This window comes from Triturus cristatus, chromosome 7 (assembly GCF_964204655.1).
Source record: "Triturus cristatus chromosome 7, aTriCri1.1, whole genome shotgun sequence".
In the NCBI taxonomy this organism is placed as follows: domain Eukaryota; kingdom Metazoa; phylum Chordata; class Amphibia; order Caudata; family Salamandridae; genus Triturus; species Triturus cristatus.
The window spans coordinates 1214796015-1214820173 of record NC_140590.1 but is presented as its reverse complement, the minus strand read 5'-3'; the positions used below and the strand labels follow the sequence as shown (position 1 = coordinate 1214820173).

The window sequence follows — 24159 nt, the reverse complement described above, 5'->3', positions numbered from 1 at the left end:
TCTTTTGCTGGCCTCCCTGGTGTTCGATCGACACATTCTGCCCTGGACCTTGTTTCTATCTTGCCTAACTTGTCATCTCCCTCTATGCCTATTACTACCAGGTTATCTTTAACACCAACAATTCCTCCAGCAAATGTATCCTCTGTGATCACACCCTTGCCTAAGGATTCAATAGAGAAAGGAGGGTCTGACTCGTGTTTAAGTTCGCCTTTGGTTTCGGCATCAATTGTTAGTTTAGATAGTCACTGTCCTCGCGTAATAACTAGAGGGCAGAAGGCAAAGCGTAAACAAAATCATATTAATAAGGAAGGACCAAATGTATTGACTGCCAAAGGGAAGCTTACCCATAAGCAACGCAAATCTACTGCAATAATAAATGAAACGAAAGGTAATAAAGGTAGCAGGCAGACAGAAATTGCCTTTCCCTCGATTAGTACAGGTGAACCAGTAGCTGGGGAATGTTTTTGGGGGAAAATGAAGACATTGATATCAACTCTCCTAGAACCTATTCGTATTAAAGTATCGAATATAGAATCCAGGGTAATTAATATGGAGAAACAGCTTACCGGAAATCTGCAGTCTACGCAGGTTAAATTACCCCTTATCTTACCCCTAGTGACTCCGCCTGAAGCAAATAGCAATCCCAAAAAAACAACGGGGGCCTTGGAAAAACATGTTCAATCTAAAACCAATGTGGAATTGGGACGTTTGGAGTTTAATAAACCCAGGGGTTTAGAACCTAGCGTAGCAGGTATATCCGGTCCCCCTCAAGTGCTAACTAACAACTCTAAGACTGCTATGAGAAGAGTTGTAGATATCAGGGAGGCTGATTCGATATCAATTTTACCAATTCTTAATTTGCCCCCTGAGGCTATTCCATATACAGTGGTGTTAGCAAATGTTCCTCCTCTCCCCCCCAATGTTTACGAACACTGGTCGACTCTCAGGAATAAAGCACTTCATTTCCTTTCTACCAAGCTTGGACCTAATAGTTCCTTGTTTCCTGAGTTCAAGATGGTTAGAAGAGTTAGTTGGCTAGGCTCGTCGACTAAATCTCTGAGTGGTAATTGTGTAATTTTAACATTTCGGTCACCACCATTGGTTTGGAATATAATTGAGAGGGGTTGTACTGGGTCAGTTAGTTCTGATTTTGTTAACAATCTCCCCCTCGGCTTTTTCTACTCTCCCCAACGCCTGGATAGGTTTTCAGGTCCCCATTGCCAAACTTTAAGTCAGGGGGGGGTCCATGGGAGGGATATATGGCATCCCGACGTTTAATCCCTTTGATACCCTTAGCGGTTTGGACACAAATGATTGACCACAACTCTATTCCCTTCATAACTCCCCAGAGTTAGTCATGGATCTTATGCCTGTTATTACTTTAAGGGAAAACAGCAAGGAAGGCAAGGGGTTAGATCTTAGTTTTTCAACATCTGAGGGTCTCATAGGGGGGCCGGAGGCTCTGATTGGTGGGTTACAGAAGCGGAGCGAGTGTGGTTCTGTATCTCTACCCGTCGGTCTGAATGTGGACTCTTCCATCTCCCCCCCTTTGGGTCCTCCTTTATGTAATGTTTGTTCTTGGAACATTGCTGGTATCAAATCTAAGATTGGTAACCCGTTGTGGCAGGCCTTCATTCAGACTTACGATTTGATCTGTCTACAAGAAACATGGAGTAGGGATCCGGTCCATATAAATGGTTTTAAGACCTTTCATACACCAGCCATGGACGTTATCCACGGTAGAGCTGAGGGTGGACAGATGATTTATTTGTCAAATAAGTTGAACATCTTAAAGGTAACGGAGCCTGTCAAAGATACTTATTTCCAATTTTTGTTACTCGTTTTGGACTCAGACACTCCGATTGCCCTGATTAATTTGTATAATAACGATCCCCCAGTGATGTACTTAATGTTTTTAAAAAGTTGGCTAATGCATTCTTTCTACAAGGTAAAATTTGTGGTTATAATATGATGACCCTTCTCTTCGGTGATTTTAATTGTACTTTGTGCACCATGAGGGGAGACAATAGGTGCGGAATCACTCAGGAAGATGGCTTGTGCCAGTCACATTTTAATCATTCCCTTTTGGGTGAACAATTTAACGAACTAGTAGGCAAACTTGATTTGGGTTTTGCAAATGAAGTTCGTGCAACCCCTTTCATCTTACCTCCTACATTTATTGGGAGGGGTTGTACTTCCACAATTGATTTTGCTCTAGTAACTATTAAGCACGCTGGTAGCATATATTCTTTCAAGGTCTCAGATATTGCGTTAAGTGACCACTTTCCTATTTGTGTAACCATTCTGATTCCAAGGAATTCTGTCCCAAAAGATAACATAGATGCGGACAGATTGCGTGAAGCATTGGTAGTATGAATGGCTACACGCTAAGATGGGATAAGGTGGATCAAGTAGAAACACTTAAAACAGTAATTGCTAAAAGTATGTCTGAGGTAGTGACTTGTTTGAGGGAGGAGTCTACATCTGAAGAGATTCTTGCATCCTTCCTATCTATTTGTAATGAAATCAGGTCCTCCCTTATTAGGCAATGTAAAACTAAAAACAAACAAAATGGAGGCTGGTTTAATTCTAGGTGCACAAGACTTTATTCTCTCTTAAAGAAACAACTGTATAAAACACCTAGGTGTGCAAAGGAAGTGAGTAGACTCAGGATTGAGTATAAGCTCACCCTAAAAGATAGAAAGAAGGAGCTGAAAATAGAATCTTGGGAAGCATTGCACGACGCTGCGGTAAGGAAGGATAGTGCGGGCTTCTGGAAGATCATTAGAACTCCTTTCCTTAGCGATGCTACTGGCCCAACTCTAGAGATAGCAATTGCTGAAACAGATTGGATTAATCATTTTACTAAAGTATACGAAGGTCTAGGAAAGTCTAGCCCTCTTTTGAATCCCTCTGCTCATCCCATCTCTAGAAACTTAATGTTCACCCTGGAAGAGGTTGAACTAGCCTTACGTGTGAGTCAGGGCGGGAAGGCACCAGGTCCGGACGGTGTCCCTATAGATATTTTTAAGGCAAATGTTCCTTTGTGGGGTCCCCTTCTGGTCCAGGTGCTTAACGCTAGTTGTATTACAGAATTATTGCCCACTTGGGTGGAGTCCATAATTGTGCCCATTTATAAAGAAGGGGATAGACATGACCCGGGTTGTTATAGACCCATTTCCCTTTTAGATTCCTTTACTAAAATAGTGGGTCGAATAATTTTGGACCGCCTTTTGCTTTGGGCTGAGGATAATTCTATTTTATCTGACCTACAATATGGTTTCCGCTCCGGCTTAGGAACAGTGGAACAGAGCTTAAATCTTTTAATGCTGACCGGGAAGTACAAGAGGGCCCGGAAAGGGAGTTTGTTCCTGGCCTTTGTTGACCTCTCGGCCGCATTTGATTGTGTTGACCATTCCACTTTATGGATTGTGCTGGGACAACTTGGGGTTGAATCCAATATTATTTATTTTCTTAAACGATTTTATAGTGACGCTTCAGCTCGCGTTCGCTATGGCCTAAGGGGGCAATGCACGGGCAAAATCCCAATCAGGAGTGGTGTCAGGCAGGGCTGTGTCCTCGCCCCATTCCTTTTTAATTTGTATATAAATGGTTTGGAGAAAGCCCTGTGCAATAGTAAATTCGACCCCCCATACGCTGCTGGTCGTCCAATACCGGCTTTGATGTACGCGGACGATGCTGTGCTAATGTCCCTTACTCAAGTGGGATTACAGCGCGTGGTGGATAGTTTTGCCCTCTTTATGAACGAGTTGGGCCTTAGAGTGAGCATCTCGAAAACTTTCATCATGCGCTGTGGTCGAAATCCCAAAATTAAAAAGGCCATTTTTATAGCAGGACAGAAGCTTGATTCCACTAAACAATTTTCTTATTTGGGTATCTTGTTCAACCAGAATGACTCTTGGGGCCCGGCAGTGGCAGTGAAAAAACTTGCATTGGTTCGCTCGACTGCCGCCCTTAAATCCTTCTCCATGAAACTAGGTACCAGACCGCCGGTAGAATTAATTAAGATTTACAAAGCTAAATGCGTGTCTGGTGCAATGTACGGTAGTGGGGTTTGGGGCTTTGCTGACTCTGCTCCCATTCAGGCAGTTGATAACTCCTTCTTGAAATTTATCCTCGCAGTACCCAAGAGTTCCTCTAACTATAATTGTCATGCAGAATTGGGTCTTCCTGTTATATCTGATCTTATTAAACTTGAACCAGTGCTACTATGGCACAGGATGTGGACTAAAGATGAAACCAAGTTTAATAGAGATATATTGATAGATATCTTGGAATTGGAAGGAGCGATGAGGATACCATGGCTGAGATATGTACGTACATTTTTAGCTGACATGGGAAAGCTGGATTATTTTTTAAATCCTCCTACTATCTCAGCCATATCGCGTAAGGATTTGAAGAAGGAGGGCCTTGCTTTTTTGGATACCTTGAGAATTTCTGTGGTAATCCTAAAACCTACTGTCATTCAACACCAATCATTTTTAACAACTTTTAATATTCAACCCTATTTGCTGTTTGTCCCTGGTAACTATGATAGATTCCTACTATCACGTTTCAGATTTGGAATCTTCCACAGATTGGTTAGTTTTCCTATAACAAATGATTGGACGCACAAATTATTGCCCTGTCCTTGTGATGATGTTTCCCCTCAAAGTACTATCCATGTTGTTTTATTTTGTAAATTTTACAGTTATATTAGGCACACAGTTTTACTGCCATTTTTGAGAGAGGTGGGTCATCGGCAATGTCGTTTGGCTATGTTAGATATCCTACATTTGGATAATCATTTTTGTGTTGCCACAATTACATTGTTTTAAAAAAAAGTGATTTCCACTAGGAAAAGTATAATATAATGCACTTTATTAAGTCCTTGAATGATTTGTATTAATAATTCTGGTGTTTAAGCCATTGAGTTATCGCTAAATGAACTGTTGTGATTTTTTAAAAAACGCAATGATTTTTTAATGTATGCTTTTATGGTTGTTTTTAACAATCGAATAAAGTTATATTTGATTTGATTTGAACTAGGAATTGCCATGTTTACCATAGGAAAACCTCTTTTACAGACACTGGGACTACATTACCCATGATATTGAACACCCGTAACACAGTGCTTGCCGTACGAAAGCCTTTGCCCCACACTGGCCATCGGCGCGTGCTCCTTAAATGCGATGTACCCACTCTAGGTAAACTCCTCTCTCTGGGCACACATGTACGAGGGCGCCGAGACCACACTAGATATTCTTTCCATAGGCCAATACTCACGGCCTGCTTCTTAACTGCGTTGCCGTTTATTATTTTGCCACCGGCCATGAGCTTGAGAATGCCCCTGAATGAGCGAAGGTATGGCTTATAATAAGCAGCCTAGTGGTGATTGAGATGAATATTTTGATCGTGCAATCTGAGCATGCTTGACAAATGTCTTTTTAAATTTATGCTGATGCCTTATTGTTATTGCAAATTATAATACGCAGCTTTGCACCTAGGTGACCTTTTCTAGGCATGAGAATGAGCTGAATATCCCATTAAGAGGGTAAGAACAGAATGTCTCCACTCATTATTATGCCACCACCATCACTAGTACTCACACTGGTGTTGGGCGCTTTCACCCAGGTCTACTCACACTTGCTTGGAATTGGACCTGATTTCATGCAATATATATGTCTGTATGTTTTAATGTTGCCCTTTTTCTTGTTACAAGGAAGTACCATCGTGGGCACTCACAAAAAGGAGATTGTAGTCCACTTTCTGTATCAGTCGGCTTACTATAACAAATCCAACATTAGATCAATATGTTTGTTTATTATCACAGAAAGACTGTAAAAACTGTCCCTAAGGAATGCTCCTGAAACCTGGATGGGGTCAATCTAAAGGCAGAAACATGTAATATATAAGGGGACTATTACTTTCAAACTCCTCTCACTGCTTTTATTTCTATCCACTGGGGAGCCAGAGTACAACTTTGTAACCCACTACAATCCAATATATAGCACTCAGCCATACCTGGCCCTCATCTTTAAAACAAAACACCTCAGGTCCTCTCTATTGCAGAGTTGTGCCCATACCACGTACCATTGATACTAGTGTGAGGAGGGAACCCAATGATGAAGCATGCCAACTTTGGGTGGGCAAGGGTTCTTGTCCTAAATAAACATGTTTTCACATACACTGACTCACCTCAACCTCTCTAACTAGACATACTTTTTGTGATTAATCCTGCTCAGGGGTGTCAGTGCAGCTTCCCTCCCAAAGGTAGCTTCACCTTCGAAGCTTGACTTTTGGCTAATCCCCCTGAGCGCCCATCATGTGGGAAGAGGTGAAACCTCTCTCACTGTCAACAGCCTTTGCTCCTGGGCCTGTGAGTCGTTCACACCTCTTCCCAGGCGGCCAGAACTCTGCCTGTGTGTTAAAGCCATTGTGAGGCCACTGTACTAACTGGAAACAGAAATGGCAACTATCTAAACTTGCCAAGCTTTAAAAGTTACATAAATGTTGACTTGACCATTAAGCCGCATTTAATGTCATGATTAATGTGATACATTACAAGACCCACTTAGGTAGTCCCCTTCAGGAGTTGACCGGGTTGGGGTGAAAACCGGGAAACCCTGTATTAGCCAATGGGGCTACTAACTTTATCCACAGCAAAACGACATCTTGGAAGATTTGCTGTTAAGACATATGAAAATATATGCCTCGCTTAGCAAAATACAGCTCCTAGCCATAGGTCTCTATAGGCCTTCCTTAGGGAAGACTTACATATAATGATAAGGGATGTGGTGGCTTTGCTAATAGGTTTAATGGCAAAGTCGAGCTATCAGTGTACACACTGCCCTTCAATTCTGGAGTGGCAGGCTGGGAGCCATTTTACCCTTTGTTGCACCCAGGGTGCAAACAACACAAACATTAGAAATTCTACAGTTACAGTAATATCTTTAATGTATCGTTTAACCACTTCTTTCAAACTAATATGCCATACTTATAACTCACATTTGTACTTATGAACCACCTTAAAGTTCAGATAACTCGCACACCTCCGTACACAGTGGCATATTCTCAAGGAGCTATCGCCGAGTTAACGGCACTTTAGCGCAGCCAAAGTGGTGATAAATATATTGCACCATTCACAAGCTGGTGCTAATAGCTGATAGCACCAGTTTACCTGAGATAGCATTCTCCAAAAACATCGCCACAGATGACCCTGGCAATTAACGCTAATGAAATGCAGAGTAGTAGTTCCCGAGCAAAGAGCCGCGACAACACCACACCTCAAAATTCTTACCAACCAGCCCGATCGGCGATAAGATCACAAAACAGGCGATAAGGCGCGTTAGCAGCAGGAAATTAACACCTGCTCTGACCTGGTGCAAAGCCGGACGACAACCGGCAATAGACAAGGGAGCACAGACCACAGCCACACCTGAAGACCAACAGATTCCATGGAGCCACTGATCATGCAGCGCGGAGCCCCAACAGGGACACAACACCCCCCGCCACCACACCCAGGACAGCCACCCCCCCCCCCCCTCCCGGGCCACACCCTGGCCACCCCCCACCTCTCCCAGACCAAGAGAATGCACATCAACGTCACAAAATCATGCACAAAAACATTCGCCTGATGCCGCAGAAACACAAAAACTAGCAGCCATGTGAGTACAGAAAAAGCAGATTCAATCCTTCACCATTGAAAGTCCAAACAAAACATCACAATTAAATATCACACCAAACAACTATTTGGTAGAGTCATGGCGGGTCATCCCTGGACAATCTGCAAGTGACAGCCTGTAAGACAATATCACAGATAAGAAGGTGTGTCAGGCACTCATCAAAGGACAGAGAGAGAAAGAGAGAGAGAGACTGAACAAGGAGCGCAAGGACAATCATGCCCTTGGCACATACATGCCAACTGTTGCGTGTGTCTCGCAATTGGTGCACCCAAAATCTGAGGCCTGGCAACATATCCAGCGCGAAGGCCACATCACATCTTAGAAATGCAAGCAGTAGTCAGACTAAAATTAGGCACGAAAGTGCCTTTGTCTCTAAACACAAGGCAGAAGGACATCCGAACCTGCGACCTTGGTCTCCAATGCGCATGGCACCCCCTGAGTGAGATACCATACCAGACTCTGGCGAGTCCCGCACCACGAACTGTGCTAATGAAAGAGCATCTTGTCTACACCCCACACACACTTGTCCCTGCTCGAGTTACACCTGCATGGCATGCCCCTAACACATCAGTACAAGAGACAACCCCTACGTCAAAACTTTGAACACACATACGACTCATTGCTCCGAGCTGTGGCATATCGTCCACAGAACATCTGCCGGTCTGAGGAGTGCGGGTGGTATGAGACCAACAAATGCAATGGCAGGCAATACCGGGCATATGCACAACCACAGTCACGTGGAACTGTACAGTGCACAAATGCTGCATCTGTTGCAAGCTCTGCCAATGGCAGTCCTGCGACTCAGTTACCATCTGAGTTTCCGGCTTGCAGACGTCACATGCGTCCAGCCATGGTTCCACTGTCGATCATGCACCTTCGAGTGGCCCATGGAGGTCTGCCTATCCAACACAGCCATAGCTGAACTGGATTACGACTTCTGTGTGCGACCCCTGTTGGCACACGAACAGGAGAGCAACACGGATACCCAGGCATGGGATGCCTTGATATGTGGTGTCTGTGCCGGCAGCAGTGGATGGGTGATTGCACAAGTCATCGTGTGCAGTGACCACATCGAGGCGCTCCCCTATTGGGCTGTGCTGCGGATTTATGAAACTGTGTGGTCGGAGCACATCTGTCTGGACCAGGTAATTTATTGGCTCTCCCTCGTGTTCCTTTAATCCGAGAACGACGTACTTCTGGAACTGACTGCCTAAGAAGCAGCGCTGGCATTCATGGACGAGTAACTACTTTCCTGCATACACAACTGATTGACACCCAGAGCACAGGTCCCAACACCGTGTTGCATCGTGGAGGATTGGTCCCATAAGCCAGTACAACAGAGGACTATTCTGCATTCGCACGGACTCAGAATGAATGTGCGCGCACCTACGTGTGTTGCCACACACATGTGCAAGGTGCTGCTGCCCCATGGGCGGAGCTACACAGCGTCGTTTGGCAAAGTTCCCAAATCTGACATACTGCTGGAGGTAGACTACACACATGCTAATGTGGCACGACATGTGACCTTGTTGGTCCCTTTCACCCACTCAGTGTCAGCAGAGCACACAGTCGGTGCAGTCCGGTGGGAAAGCTCCATGCAAATCCCATGGGCAGTGAGTTGTGTCCCCTGACATGGGGCAATGAGCAGATGCAAAACATCACATGACCTGACCAGCAAGGCAAGGTGTGCTGAGACCTTTGCCAATCATAAGGATATGTGTACATGTTTGCCACCCCATTCCATGCACCTCAACACGTTCCCATTCTGCGTGCAAGTGTATTCAGCATTTGTCTGCCTGTTGGGGCCCATCACTTGCCCGTACTGACACACACATGCTAATAAAGCCTACGCAACTTCACCAGTGTACAACTGTGATGAGTGTTGACTAGTTTGACAAATCGTGTGTATCAATGAGCATTGTCCGTACACAGGAAGGGACAGACTGCTTGTGGTACGTAGGTGGTGAATCCCTATTGGCAGCTCCACCTCTGTGAGCCACACATTGTGTTCGGGATACTTGCTGGTAAACCTGTGCTGTTACGTGTCTTCAGCAATGTGAGTATGGTGTCAAACTACTTGCCTTGTGGCTCGATATGATCCATTGGAGCAGACCTTGTACACACTGATGTGTGTGAGTACGTCATGCGAAGAGGAGTTCCGTAGCCACATGCGATGGGGGACACTACTTCAGGCGGGTTACCGATTCTGACATTGATACACACAACCCTATGTGATACATGGACGTGGGGCTACGTTGGGGGATGCAAGATTGTTGTTCATGTGCAATGAGGCCACAGCTAGTTCACACCTTCACAGTAATCCAATGGGCCATGTGGGTCAGGAACAAACTTGTGCATTGGTGACATCTACCAGGGTGCAATCAACATCCCTACATTCATCCATACTTGTACACGTGGGTGAACATAGACATGACACATTTGTGTGATTTGGTATGTTTTATTCACATTCTGGGGAGTCTCCGTGATGGAGGGGTACATGTCCAGTCCAAGCCAACATTAAGTGGTTGCCCAGTGGTGGGCCAACCAGAGTTCTTGGGGGAATGCAGATGTTGATCTGAAGAGGAAGAGTACAGTCCTCAGCCAGATTGCTGTGTCATTGGTACAAGGCCATATACGGCTGTCCATGTCGTGGTCCAGGGGAATGTCGCAGAGTGTTCCGGGGGACAGTTGGATGCGTTGTACCATGGCATGATGCATATGGCTGAACCTTGCAGTGACTGGCCATGTGGTGGGTACGGTTGCTACTGCCTCCTTCCTCACACAGTTATTGCACTCCACATCTTACTCCTCTGAGACGTCTTCTGTGTCCGGTGTGTCAGGTGTGTGTAGCGGTGTTATGGCTGCATCACTGTGTGCCACTGGCACATCAGGGTGCGGAGGTGTAAGGGATGCATCACTGTGTGCCACTGACACATCAGGGTGCTGAGATGTGTGTGTTGAAGTTCCTGCAGCAGTCACCTGATACAGGTTCTGTGGCAGCAATGGCAAGATGAGGATCTGCATGGCCTGGAAGATCCCAGCTACATGTTGCTGGTGTTCATTCATGGCAGCCCTACTCCCAGCCTGCATCTGCTCCATGGTCTCCATTGTATTCCGCATCTGTGCTAACTCTGTGCTGTCATAGCTGAAGCCTGTCTGACTAGGCAGGTACTGTATCCGAGTGATGGCTCCAGCGAGGTCAGCCAAGAATTGTCGACGAGCATGGTGCGGACAGGGGGTGTCCGTTAGGGACTGTACGTGGTCCCTGATGGTACTCAAACACCCACGTATGGCATCGTGTTTGGCTGCCACGAGGTCGAAACCCACCTGCAGCTGGTCAGCCAACTCCTCCTGACAGGCTAACACACGGCATTGGAATTCAAAGTGTTGGTCGTGTGGGTCCTGTGGGCCAGCCGTGGGGGTGTGTGCTTCCTGCTGTGTGGGCTGTGCAGGGGGTGGGGTCACCTTGATGCAGCTGGGCTACACTACCGCTGGGGGTGGGGTGCTGAGGCTGTCCACGAGCTGTTGGAGGGTGTCTGAGGAGAAGTGCAGGGTGTCCTCTTCATCATCACTGTAGAGATGTGTGGTCTGCTCTGTAGGAGGTGTTGATTGTCCCTCTGCAATGTAAGTGAGATGCAGGTTAACAGTGTGTTGCATGTATGTCGCCCATTGTACATGTTTACATACAGACTGCATGACAATGTACATTGTGACTGTTTTGGAGGAGCTGCCTATTTGATGGGAGACAGTGGACATTTCTACTACATGACAGATGTGAGGTTGTACTCGCACATCATCATCTCACAGTGTCATGCAATGCCAGATGTGATTGGCCAGTCTCTACGTATGAGCGGCAGCAGTTGTGTCCTCTGTCCTGGGGTGTAAGTGTTGCACTTTGTACAACATTGTCGACAATGTTGATGTGCTGTGATTGCTATGTGTGTGTGCTGCATTGTTGGCGAGTCGGCCCTGCAGTTCTTATTTTACGGCACCTCATCCCTATGAGTCTATGTGCCTTTGGCTTGTGTGCTTTTCAGGTGCTTTGATGTTTGCGACTTGGGTCATTTATGCTGTCGGACATATTTTTGTACTCTTGTGCAGTGTTTGTCTGCAGATGTGTTTTTGATGTAATGGGTTGTAGGTGCACATGGATGTGTCAGAGTGTGACCTGCTCCTTTACGGATGTGGTCCACACTCAGCAAGCTCTAAGTTGTCTCGTGCACCATGTCATGTATTGTGACTGCAGCCATGCTATCTGCCATGCAGTGTCAGTTGCATAGTCCGTGTGGCTCACAGAGTTGCTGCTTTTCTTGCTTCAGCACATGTACATGGGTAGGTTGTGGCATAGGTGATATGGAGGGGGGCCCATTTGTCCACTTTGTGGACGGGGGCCTACTTGGTGTTTCTATGTGTGCTGCAGTGTGCCAGGGGTATCAGGGACATGTTTCACACTCATTGTGGGTGTTAAGTGTGCTGGACATGATTGTGCATGTGTGCCATTGTGCCCATCTCCCTCCGTCACCCCAGGCCCTGGTCGTTACTCACCCTGTTGCTGTTGGGTCAAGTCATATCGTGCTGTGTCCAGACCCCCAACTCCTTGCACCATCTCCGCACTGATGACTGTGGCCACCATTTCCTCCAGCTCATCCAGCTCCTCCTGTGGCGCAGGACTCCCACCTCCAGTCGCCTTTGCTGCCTTCCTGTTGGCAGCAAGTTTCTCCTTGGTTAGGCTGTACACTTCATGCCAGCGCCTCTTGACCTCCTCCAGTGACCTTCTCGACACTCCGACTGCATTCATGTTGGTGACGATGGACTGCCATATTTCCGTTTGTGTTGCCAATGGCACAGTGGAGGTGACAAACAGTTGTTGGTAGTGTTCTGTCACCTCTGTGACGATGATCCAGTCTTCCTTGGGACTGAACCCCGTCTTCCTCTTCATCTTCTCCTTGCCATTCCAGGGCACAGGTGTTCCTGGCTGGCCCTCCGTGGTGCTTGTGGGTTTCGGGTTGTCCTATGCACTGGGTCCGGGTGCATCCATGGTGCTACGCAGTTTGATTGGGTTTTGGTGTGTTTTTTTTAAGTTCTTTTATAGTGCATTTTCCCGCATGATGCGTGGGATTGACAGGCCTGTGGCTGCTTTTGGATGATTTTCTAATCACGCTTGGCCTCATCGCAGCTTTTTTTGCGTTGGTGTTTCGCATTTTTGCGGCGTCGTGTTGGCTTCCTCACGGACATTTGACGCGTTATCGTGGGACTATCGCATAGTGCCTCTGGCTTGGGAATGTCGCGTTATGAAGGTGTTATTTTCCCGCGATGGACTGCGATGTGGTGAGTTGCGATAAGCTCCTCTTGCGGTAGTTATCATACATTCTTGAGAATATACCCCATAGTCTTCCCACCCCATTCGTCACATTGCATTGATTATACCTTGCCACTGTACTATGCAGTGTGTTCAGGAAAATCATGAAATTCCATGTGCCATAAGTGTCACTAATGCAGTGATTTCACGTGCTTTAACTTCTGTAATTCACAAGGATATACGCAGTAGATAGAGAAGGGGCGAGCAATAGTTAATGCAGTGTGGTGAGAAGACTGTGTACTGAGGGGTGTGAGGTATCTGAATTTTGAGTTATAAGTATGACTTACATTAGTTTAACAGTGGTGCTTGGACGATAAATTAAAGATATAACTATAACTGTAGAATTTCTTAAGTTTGTGTAGTTTAAGTTGTGTTTTTATGCCAAACATAACGTTTCCATACGAAAACTTGACTTTAACTTTTGCTTTTTGTGTGAAGTTCGATGGTTTTCCTAATGTTAGTAACAAATGTGTAATATTGACACAGTTTAATGATGTGGAGTGGAGTGTTAAGTGGAGAGGTAGAATATAGTGGTCGATAGTGTTGTAAAGTATACTGTGGTACAGTATATTTTGTTATACTGGAGTGGAATAAAGTGGAATTAGGTATACTGGAGTACACTTGAATGGCATACAGCAGAGTAGCATAGAGTGGTATGCAAATAGTGGAGTGGCATACACCGAAGTACGAAATTGTAGAGTGGTGTATATTGCAGTGGCATGAAGTGAGGTGGCGTAGAGTCTAGTGGTATACAGTGCAATAGCACATAGTGGAGTGTGGTAAAGTGGAGTAAAGTCTTGTAAATAAGTGCCTTCACATAGAGTCTAGTGATTTAGAGTGGACAGCTATAGAGGGAATTGTTGTATAGTGTAGAGGCATATAATGGAATATCATATACTAAAATAGCATACAGTGGAGTGTGGTACAGTAGAGAAGCGTAAACTAGAATAGCGTACACTAGAGTGGGGTACAGTGGAGTGTCATACAGTGGAGTGGCTTACAGTTGAGTGGGTCCAGTGGGATGTAAAGTCGAGTGCTGCGCAGTGTAGTGTTGTAAAGTACAATTGTGTGGAGTGGCATATATTGGCGTGGCATACAGTACAGTGGTGCAGAGCGGAATAGCGTAAACTACAGTGGTGTACAGTCTAATAGGGTATAGTAAAATGGGGTATACCGGAGTAGCCTAACGTTTAGTGTAATTTAGTGCCATACAGAGGAGTAGCATGCAATTAAGTAGTGTTTACTGTAATAACAGTGTTTACAGGCATTAAGTCTTGAAACATACATTGGAGAGGCATATAGTGGAGTAGCATACAGTAGATTGTTGTACAATTCAATAGGGTTAATTACAGAAGTGTAGAGTCTAGTGAGGTTGTTGTTTAGTGGAATGCTGCAGAATTTAGTTTTGTAAAGTGAAATAGCATACAGGACACTGTGGTACACTGCAGTGGAGTATGCTACCTTTTAGCAGAATTGCTGTGGAGTGTAATAGTGTACACTGGAATAACGTACACTCTTATAGTGTACCATAAATGGGCCATAGTGGAATAGCATAAACTAGAATAGTATAAACTGAAATTACGTATAGTGAAATAGCATGCAGTTGTGAGCAGCACAGTGTAAGGGTTGACCAGTAAACCGGCATACACAAAAGTGTAAGAGAATACAGCGGTGAGCAGTATATTAGGGTAGAGCATAGTGGTGTAGAGTGGAGTGGCGTACACTGGATTTGGGTGAAGTACCGTGGAGTAATGTACTGTGGATAAGCGTAGAATTTAATGGTGTATACTGGAGTATCGCATAGTGAAGGGGCATGCTGTAAAGAGCGTAGAGTGCAGCAGCATAAAGTCAACTCTTATGTACTGGTGTGGCATAAAGTGGAGTGTGTAATTAAAATGAAAGGTCCTGTAAAATAATGTGAAAAGATGCGAATGTTATATCTGAAAAATATGAATTTTACTATCTAAATGTCAAATTTGTGGCTGAATATACCCATAGTGTAAGTTATGCAAAGTTCACAGTATACCACAGTCCATGAGGTTTGGAACTAGTGGTGTGATTGGTTGATGGCTATGTTTACCAAAGGTAGAAATCAACCATGTTGTTTTTATTCAATTTTTGCATTATTGTCCGGACAGTGTTTTGCTGACTTCTGGGTTAGGGTGTTACATATAGATAATGATTAAGTTTTATTATTGTTAACAACCTATAACCACTTTTATGAAGAGGTAATTGGTTACGTTTTTTGGTTGAAAAATTCCATATATTAAATATATTATCGACCTATGGATTGTTTCCAAATTTTATACCTTAATAATACTGCAGCTGTTTGAGGAATGGCCACACATTTCCACTGATTTAGATGTGGATGGAGTAAACGTTTTGCGGGTTGGCAGAAGGGGGTGTAAAAAAAAAGAGGTGTCCCAAAACATACTTGAGTCCCATATATTTAATATACACTTTAAAATGTGTGTTGCGCGAAAAGCGGGAGTCGTATTTTGTTTACATTTTGCAGGATTGCATATTTTAGTGCGCACATGTTTATTTTTGTAGTGCAGGTAAATTGTGTAATTATTTTATATATTTTTATGCACTGAAAATTGTTATATTTATTATTGCGGCATTGTTGCGAAATGTTGGGGTATTTCACGGTAGTCCCACGGTAGAAAGTTATCATGTCATTAGCTGATTAGGTACTGATTGGCTTTAGAAATGTTGTTTTTGGGCACACTTTCCCCTTGTTGTGAATTACGCCTTCAGAGGTAGGTAAGTATTAGGTTTGGTATTTCTGTCCAGGGCTGGAATGACCTTTTATTCCATCAGGCATTATTCCAGTGAGCTGGAACCACTGGAGGGTGGTTTTGACTGCCCAGGGCCGCTGCTGTTACCTCACTCACTTTCTCCAGCTCCCAAGATTAACTGCAGCATGCACAGGCGGGTTTCAAAGAGTGAGAAAAAGATGGATGGAGGTGGAGATTAAGAGATTAGGTAGGGAGGGAGAGATGAGAAGGACAGAGAGAACAGCTTGATGGTAAGACAGAGAGTGAGGCGCAGACAGGAGAGGGCCTGAATTAAATATTTTTACTAGGCTGCCTTTGGCTCCTCAGTCCAGCCCTGACAATGCCTAAAAGCTAGCATCCAACAAAGTCCTATTGGCTTTGGCAATGCTTATTTTTCTGGCAACAAAGCCTATTTTGATGCCATATACTGAAACCGGGTACCAACCTTTGGCCATGTGTGTGCATACCATAAGGCAGCTTCCTGCAGTGCCCTTCACATAGCACCAGCCTTACATTTGTAATGCTTCGCAGACGTTTAGGACTGACAAATCACAGAGCTCACAGTCATGTGTAATTCACCCTTGGCCTTCGGGACTTACGCATAAAATCATATGCTATCAACATATATTTCTGGCATGTGCGTTTGTTTGCTATTCTAAAACCCATTAACAAAATCTGCCTAAAAATAATACAACATTTTCACACATATGCTCCCATCTACTTTTGGAATATGATTTATTATTGGTTTATTTTGCAATTCTTAGAATTTAAGAAAACCGGCCACCAATCTTTCAAATGTTATCATCTCTTAAAACCTAAAACTGCACGCCTAAACTCAAAAATATTAAAGAAACAGGATGCTCATGGATCTGTCTCTTCAGATGAGTGGAGCTTGATTTGGAAATCAGTAATCTCTTACAAAACCACTCCCTCTTTATCCCAAACAAAATATTGGCACCTACATAAGACATTCTGGACTGTGTTGGAACTGGAATAAAGCTACAGGTGATCTCCCTCACATGCTTTTTTATTGTAGCTCTATTTCTCACTTCTGGAACTTTATATTTGATGTTATACGTTCCCTCTATGGGATCAACCTGGAGAGGAACATTCTCTCACTTATTCATTGCTTCCTTAACCCACAACTCAAGACACATAATGATCACCTCCTGGTAGATATATTAATGTGTGCGGCCTTTAAATCCCTTCTCCCTAACTGGAAAAAAAACATTGCCACCTCTTTCAGGTCCTGGTTGAGCTTGATCTCTCACTTAAGGAGGGGGGGCAATAACATAACTGTACAAAACACCGCTTGAAGGTCACAGTCCAGAACTGTGTGTAAGACACTAGATCACTATTTCGCCTATAGAAAATCCCCATGAATCCCTCAACACACCATGAAATGGTTTCATAGTTATTACGTTCCACGAGACTCTCTCTTGTCCGTCAGCAGACTGTTGTCTCTCTGAAAATTAGTATGCTGCCACTTTCAGTTCCTGGATTGTCATGCCTACAATTGTAATATCTTGACTTGCTTTTTTTCTTATGTTTTATATGATTCTTAAGGTTTGTTTTACCTTATGCTTTATTGTATGCTTTGTTCTCGCCTCCTTTCCCTTATACTGCATTAAGCAATTTTGTACAAGTGATTAATTCACTTTACCTGCCTTTTCCACAGTGTGTTCTGCAGTGCTGTATCATGGCAACTTTGGTTATTGTATTTTTGTATAAAATCCAATAAAGTGCTTTGAAATTTAAAAATACACACACACACGTATACAAGCAGGGATGTTTGGTCAGCCCTCTTCATCAATTGGTTTGTTCAAGTGTCATTCACTTTTAGTTTCCCCATACCACAGAATGGAGCAGAGAGTCAGCCCACTTCAGCCTTTGGCTCTCTTTAATTTGAGTGACAGCATTTTCCTAGTGCACATCCATCGAAAGAGGTAATCACTTTAGTCCCTGCAACTGCAGAGCTACTGCTTGTTGTTTTGTTTTAATTTCAGTTTTTTAATATATTTCAGTAGCAGTTATTTTACATTTCCACTATAAATATCTCCTAAATATGTTTGCAACAAAATTATTGCAGACTTGCAGGAGCCAGCCTATTGGATTTGCCAATGCTTGTTTGGCATATGAATCATGTTTATGTTTTACCTCCCTGCTATCCCTTCCCACTTCACCTTACAATGTTTTCCCAGCAGTCCTTCCTGCTTCTTACCTGCTGACGTTTGCCTTTTTGGGGCTTACAAAACAGTACTATTCTTCTTCACTGTTTTATTTTCATTGTTTGTTGCAACTTACAAATTTTCATTGAACACTATTTATTCATCTCTTTATCACTAAAAGGGTTCCTGGTGCTGAAGATACTTTTGTGGGCCAGCCATCAGACTAGTGGAAAAGGTGACCCTTTCAACCTAAAAAGAAGCATTAGCAAGGCCTGTTGGTCACATCAATGTGAGCTCTATTGGCTTTGGTGGAGTGAAGTGGAGTGGTGTGGAGTGGAGTGGCATTGTTTGGAATGGAGTGACATTGTGCGGCATGTAGTGGAGGGGCATAGTGTGGGGTTGAGTAGAGTGGCACTGTGTAGGCTACAGTGGTATTATGAGGCATGGAGTGGAGCGACATTGTGTGGTGTTGAGTTAAATTATGTGGAGTGGAGTCAAGTGGCATTGTGTGAAGTAGAGTGTAGTAGCACTGTGTGGAGTAGAGTGGCACTGAGTGGAGAGGAGTAGCATTTAATGGCATGCAGTGGAGTAGCATTGTGTGGCGTGAAGTGAAGAAGAGCTGAGCTGTGTGGAGTAAAGTGGAAATGTGTAGTATGGAATGCAATTGAGTGGAGTAGAATGGAATTGCATGGAATGGAATGGAATTGTGTGGTGTGGAGTGAAGTGGCACTGTGTGGAGTGGAGAGGAATTGTGTGTCATGGTGTCCTGTGGAGTGCATTGTGTGGTGTGGAGTGGCATTGTGTGGTGTGGAGTGGAGTTGCATTGTTGTGAGGAGAGTGACATTGTGTGGTGTGGAATAGAGTGTAGCAGCATTGTGTTGTGTAGAGTGGCACTGTGTTGTGTGGAGTGGAGTGGCATTGTGTGGAGTGGAGTGACATTGTGTGGTGTGGAATAGAATGTGGTAGCATTGTGTGCAGTGGAGTGGCATTGTGTGGCATAAAGTGAAGTAGCGCTGTGTGGAGTGGCATTGTGTGCAGTGTAGTGGCATTGTGTGGCTTGTAGTTGGGCAGAGTGGACTGGAGTTGAGTAGAACTGATTGGAACGGTTGGAGCAGAGATGCGTGGACTAGAGTGGAATGGAATTGAGTGGAATTGTGTGGAGTAGCATTGTGTGGTGTGGAGTGGCATTGTGTGACATGGAGTGAAATTGTGTGCAGTGGAGTGGTGTGGCATTGTGTGACATTGTGTGACATAGTGTGCAGTGAAGGGGAATTGTATGGAGTGAAGTGGCATTGTGTGTCATTGTGGGGAGTGTAGTGGCATTGTGTGTCATTGTGGGGAGTGTAGTGGAGTGGTATTGTGTGGGGTGGAGTTAAATTATGTGGTATGGTATGGACTGGAGTGGAGGGCAGGGTGTGGCATGTAGTGGAGTGGAATCGTGTGGCATTGTGTGAGTAGAATTATGTGGCATTGTGTGGGCTGGAGTGGAATCATGTGGCGAGAAGTGGAGTGGAATTGTGTGGCATTTTTTGGTGTGGTGTGAAATGGAGGAGAGTGGAATTGTGTGGTATTGTGTGGACAGGAATGGAATTGTGTGGCATTGTGTGGTGTGAAGTGGAGTAGAAGTGTGTGGCATTGTGTGGTGTAGTGTGTTATAGAATTGTGTAATATTGTGAAATGTGCACCCTAATCTCTGTCACTCTCGCTCGCTCTCTCTCTCCCATCTAAATTGTACTACTGTTGTCACATTTCGCCAGAGCTACTCAAATCACTGTATTAAGCGTGTTACAATGCTCTGGGAAGGCAAATCCATTAAATGTTTTCACAATGCATTTTTATAATATGCGTGTATTAGTAGAAATTAACTGGAAGGAGCTTGCTTTTGTTTACAGATGTTAGACAGTGCACATAGGATGTTTGCATACAGATTAATCAATAGCAGTGAAATGCAATGTGCTAGACGTACAAGTTGCACCCTGAGGGTGTTAAGGAAACAGCAGTGTTGGCTGATTAATGAAGCACCATACTAATTACAGGTTAAGCTAGAGCATGTGCATAGCAGCAAGTATGTCACTAGACACGACGGGCGAGTTTACGAGGGCGTTTTAAGAGTGGTAGCTGAATTCTGTAAAATGAATTAGAAAACAGGGAGAAGGGTTTTGTGGCAGGGAGAAGAAGCACCATGGACAACGGGGGTAAGAGAGGAAGAAGAAATAGTTCCTCAATCAGAGCGCCAGTAGCATGCAGAACCTACTCAAGGTGACTCAATCTGTGTTTCTTCCATGGTCCACAGTAGAAACAGTAAGTGACGCCCGTCACGTGCTGGCCAATTAGGAGGCAGCAAAGAAGACCGGCAATTATGCCAACGAATTGTAAGCAATGGGCAGTCCAAATCCTTTATTGGAAACAATACCCCTCCCAGCAAACAGTGCATTCACTGTCTGAAGGCAAGAGCCAACAGCTGTGATCATCAGTAGCCTCATTATAGAATTGTAAGGATTCCCTGTGCTCCACAGACCAAAATATAATGTTTTAAACTAACAGTGACTTATTTATGTTTTTTCATTGCAAGCGTTATGCGGTCTTTTTCAGGAATAGATGATGTTACAACGCATGCCACTACATCGCATGCTGTTGCAACGCAAACTTTCACTCTGACTTTCTGTCGGGGGGTGATGGAAGTTGGAATAGATTAATTTTCGATTCCAACTCCAGTGTGTGCAACAGTAGGGAAGGTGCTGGAGTTAAATCCAACACCTTCTACCCACTGCTGCACACCCTTTGCATTGCAACGACATGCGATGTAATGGCATACATTGTAATAGTTTTGTTGTAAAGGTTGTCTCCCCTTTGCCAGAGAAGCTGTGAATCTGAGCATTATGTCCAATGTTCCTTGGGCCAGGTCTGTGAAATTGAAGACTTTAGAACTCAAAGCTCCATCAACACCTCTGATGCTTTAATTCATGAATTTCAGTGAGAACCTGATGAGGAAGAAACCTCAGTTTAACTTCTGATAACAATATATGAAGACTTCATTACGAGTTACATGATATTGGCGTAATACAAACCTCACACCTATAATTACCAGTACTGTGTGGTAAAACCCCACCAGTATTGTGCAATTATGAGTGTACCTCCATGGACTCAGCAATACCTATGCAGACCCAGTTTCAGACGGCCTAAAACTGCACTTCATTCCCAATTCCATGGGGTTTACACTCACATTTACCACCTGCTCTGAGCAGTTGGTAAATGGGTCTTCTCTGCGAGGCAGGGGTGGAGAAAGCCACGGTGTGGTGTACTCTCTTCCCTGAAAAGGAGGGCGGGTGGGGCAGTGAAATGAGGCCTGGCTGCTATGCAGCCAAAGACCAAAGTGATTTTACCAGCAGTTTTTGCTGGCCAGTAAAATCAGGTCTGGTGTTCTCACGTAGAAAGAAACATGTCTGAAAACACTGGACCATTAATAATCAGATGGAGTGGAATTACATATGGGAATTCTGCACCAGTGACTCCTCATAAACATGGTACAATTGCCTCATGAATGATTACATTACCAGAGTGATAAGACTTACCTAGAAAAGCAGTGAGCTGCAGAGACTACCCACTGGTTGGTTATGAGAGACCCTCCACAGATATGATAGCCATTTTTTTCTAAGCTGATCTGCCATGGCCATGACCCTTCCTGGGCATTTTCGCCTCCAACAATTCGATTTGAAATTGTAGGATGTCCACACACTAGAAAAGAGAACGTAACAATGGGTCCATGAATTTGAGTAGGACAATGATGCAAATTGTACCTTGCTATAAAGGACTAGTACAAGGTGTGCCGAAATATGTCAAAACAATTTACCTGGAAAGAAAAAACTCCACACAAAAATACTGACACACACTTTTAAATGTCCTTGCGGGCTCCTTTAGTAGGACCAACACATGCTATACCTAAACAGTGATGTACGATGCAGACTGGTTGATGCAGACTATCAAAGCTCTTACCTGATCCTGTAAGTGGGGGCAGACAAACATCCCTGCTTTCTAAAAGTCAGCGGGAAGAAAATCTCACAACCTTTGCCCAAAGCAATGTTACCAAGATCTGCCCACTCCTAGGGTAAGGCAGGGGCAATCCAAAACTAGAATGTTCATGATGAAGGTGGGGCCAACAAGCAACCCTCTACTATTCAGCAAAGTGGAGAAATAAATAGCTCCCTCTCTGTTTAGAGTGGGGGTGGAAGGGTGAGAGCAAACATCGCTCCGGCCACTGGTTATTACAAAGTCCACACTATCCTTGGCAAAGGTAGAGGAGCGTACACACACCTCCTCACCGCTGAGCAAGTTTGCGGCAACCAAACAACCCCAATTATAGGAGCAGGTAGGAAACCTAGATCTTTGCCTTCGGGCATGATAGGGGGACAAATAAACACACCCATCTCTGGTCAAGAAAGGTGGCAAGAAATACATACTAAGTCCTTGCGCAACAACACTAAATAACACCTGCTACTCTACAAATTCCAGGGCAAAGCAGGACACTCCCTAGGAAAAGGGTACTAAATACCTCCATTCGGGGGAAAGCAGGGGACATAAATTACACCTATACCATTGCTAAAGGCTAAGGGAATGGCAGGAATGGCTTATACAAAACCTCCTGTAAAAGATGGAGGTAGAAACAATGTACCCCCTCTATCATTGACAATAGTGGAGGACGTCTAAGCACCACCACTAAGTTAAAGGTGAGTTAAGATTGACTGTGTAATACTGGCTACAGCACAAAACCTCAAAAAACATGAAATTCACCAGTCATATATTTTCAATCATACAACACTTTGTTGATGAGGTTGGGGCTTATAATGAGACCATAATCTTATCTCCCCATCCCATTGTTTTCTCGCAACCTTAAATCTCACCATCAAAAAAAGTGAAGTGATATTCTATGTGTAAAAATGGGTTTGATGTTAAAACAAGTATCTGGTAGGTGTAGGGGTTTAGGTCCACTGATATTGATATGTGTGGTAGCTAAGGACAAGGCCTTATTGTAAGCCTCCTCCCCTCTGTGTCATATTACGCACAATATTGTATGTGTGAAAACATGATTTTATTTCAGAAATGTAAAATAAAGACCAGCAACTATGAAATGGCGGGTGACCAGCACTAAATATTTGTCAAATGTTACACGATGATCCCCACCAATTTTATTGGGGACCTCTAAATTCTAAGGGTAAATGAAGGTAGTGTTGCCACAGACAAACTGAGGACCATCTAGCAGGGACCAAATCACCCTCTGTGTTCCCAGTAAAACTTGCAACAATTCTTAATCAAATGTTTGAGCCACAGCACCGGATCTGTAAATGCCTACTATACTGACATTGCTGATCTGCTACTCATCCACAACCTAGATGTTTTGTGAATATCTCAATATGGTTTAATTGACTTCTCAGAGTGTATCATTAACCAGCAAGTACAAGGGGGCTTTTTTCGATCATCATCTTTGATAGAAAACAACAAATTGGAGGTAATATAGTAATATGCCATGGAAATATTATACGAGGTAAAACATAAAGTCCACAAACTTGGATTTTTCTTCAAATGCCTCAAAAGCAGCCTCAGAACCTAGCCACCTACAAGAATATACTTCTAAAGGATCTACCATTCCCCTAGAAAACAGAGTTTATTACCCAAATTACTTCACTTAATACTTCATGGAGAGACAATGCTCTCCACAGCAAACAACGTCCATGGTGACTTCAACATTTAGAGGAAAAAGAAAAGCAAGATATTCACTTAAAGAAATTCAACTTTCATTGATCTGCTACTACCCATCTCCCACAAAGCCAGAAAAGCACTAGACTGAACCATCTTTGGCCATTTCATCTACCTTTTGCACAGACCATCAAGATCGACAGGTCCTATAATCGCCTCTACCCTTTCAATCTAAAACATTTTAACCCATATCACACAATCCGAAAATGTCCTAAGAAGATCCAGAAAAAACTTCCTAACAATTTAGCCAAAAAGTTCTAGGGGACCACCTCAGCCAGGACCGGAAAACATTGAACACATCACTGATGTTAACTCCCATGTAAAAGAACATAGCACGAAATCTAACCACAATCAAATAATATTTTCAAGCCATCTCAAAACATCTTTGAATGGCGAGCAATGCAAGCTTCTGAGAG

The 24159-nt window shown here is 43.9% G+C and overlaps 1 protein-coding gene across 1 annotated transcript in view; it reads right to left on the bottom strand.

Annotated features, from left to right (window-relative positions):
• Nucleotides 1-24159, bottom strand: part of LOC146811634 (transmembrane protease serine 9-like) — a 1785969-nt gene that overhangs the window by 409149 nt on the left and 1352661 nt on the right. The window contains exon 17 of the mRNA XM_085618610.1: nt 21565-21727. Coding sequence (XP_085474736.1) covers nt 21565-21727 — 163 coding nt within the window. The remainder of the gene's footprint in view (nt 1-21564; nt 21728-24159) is intronic.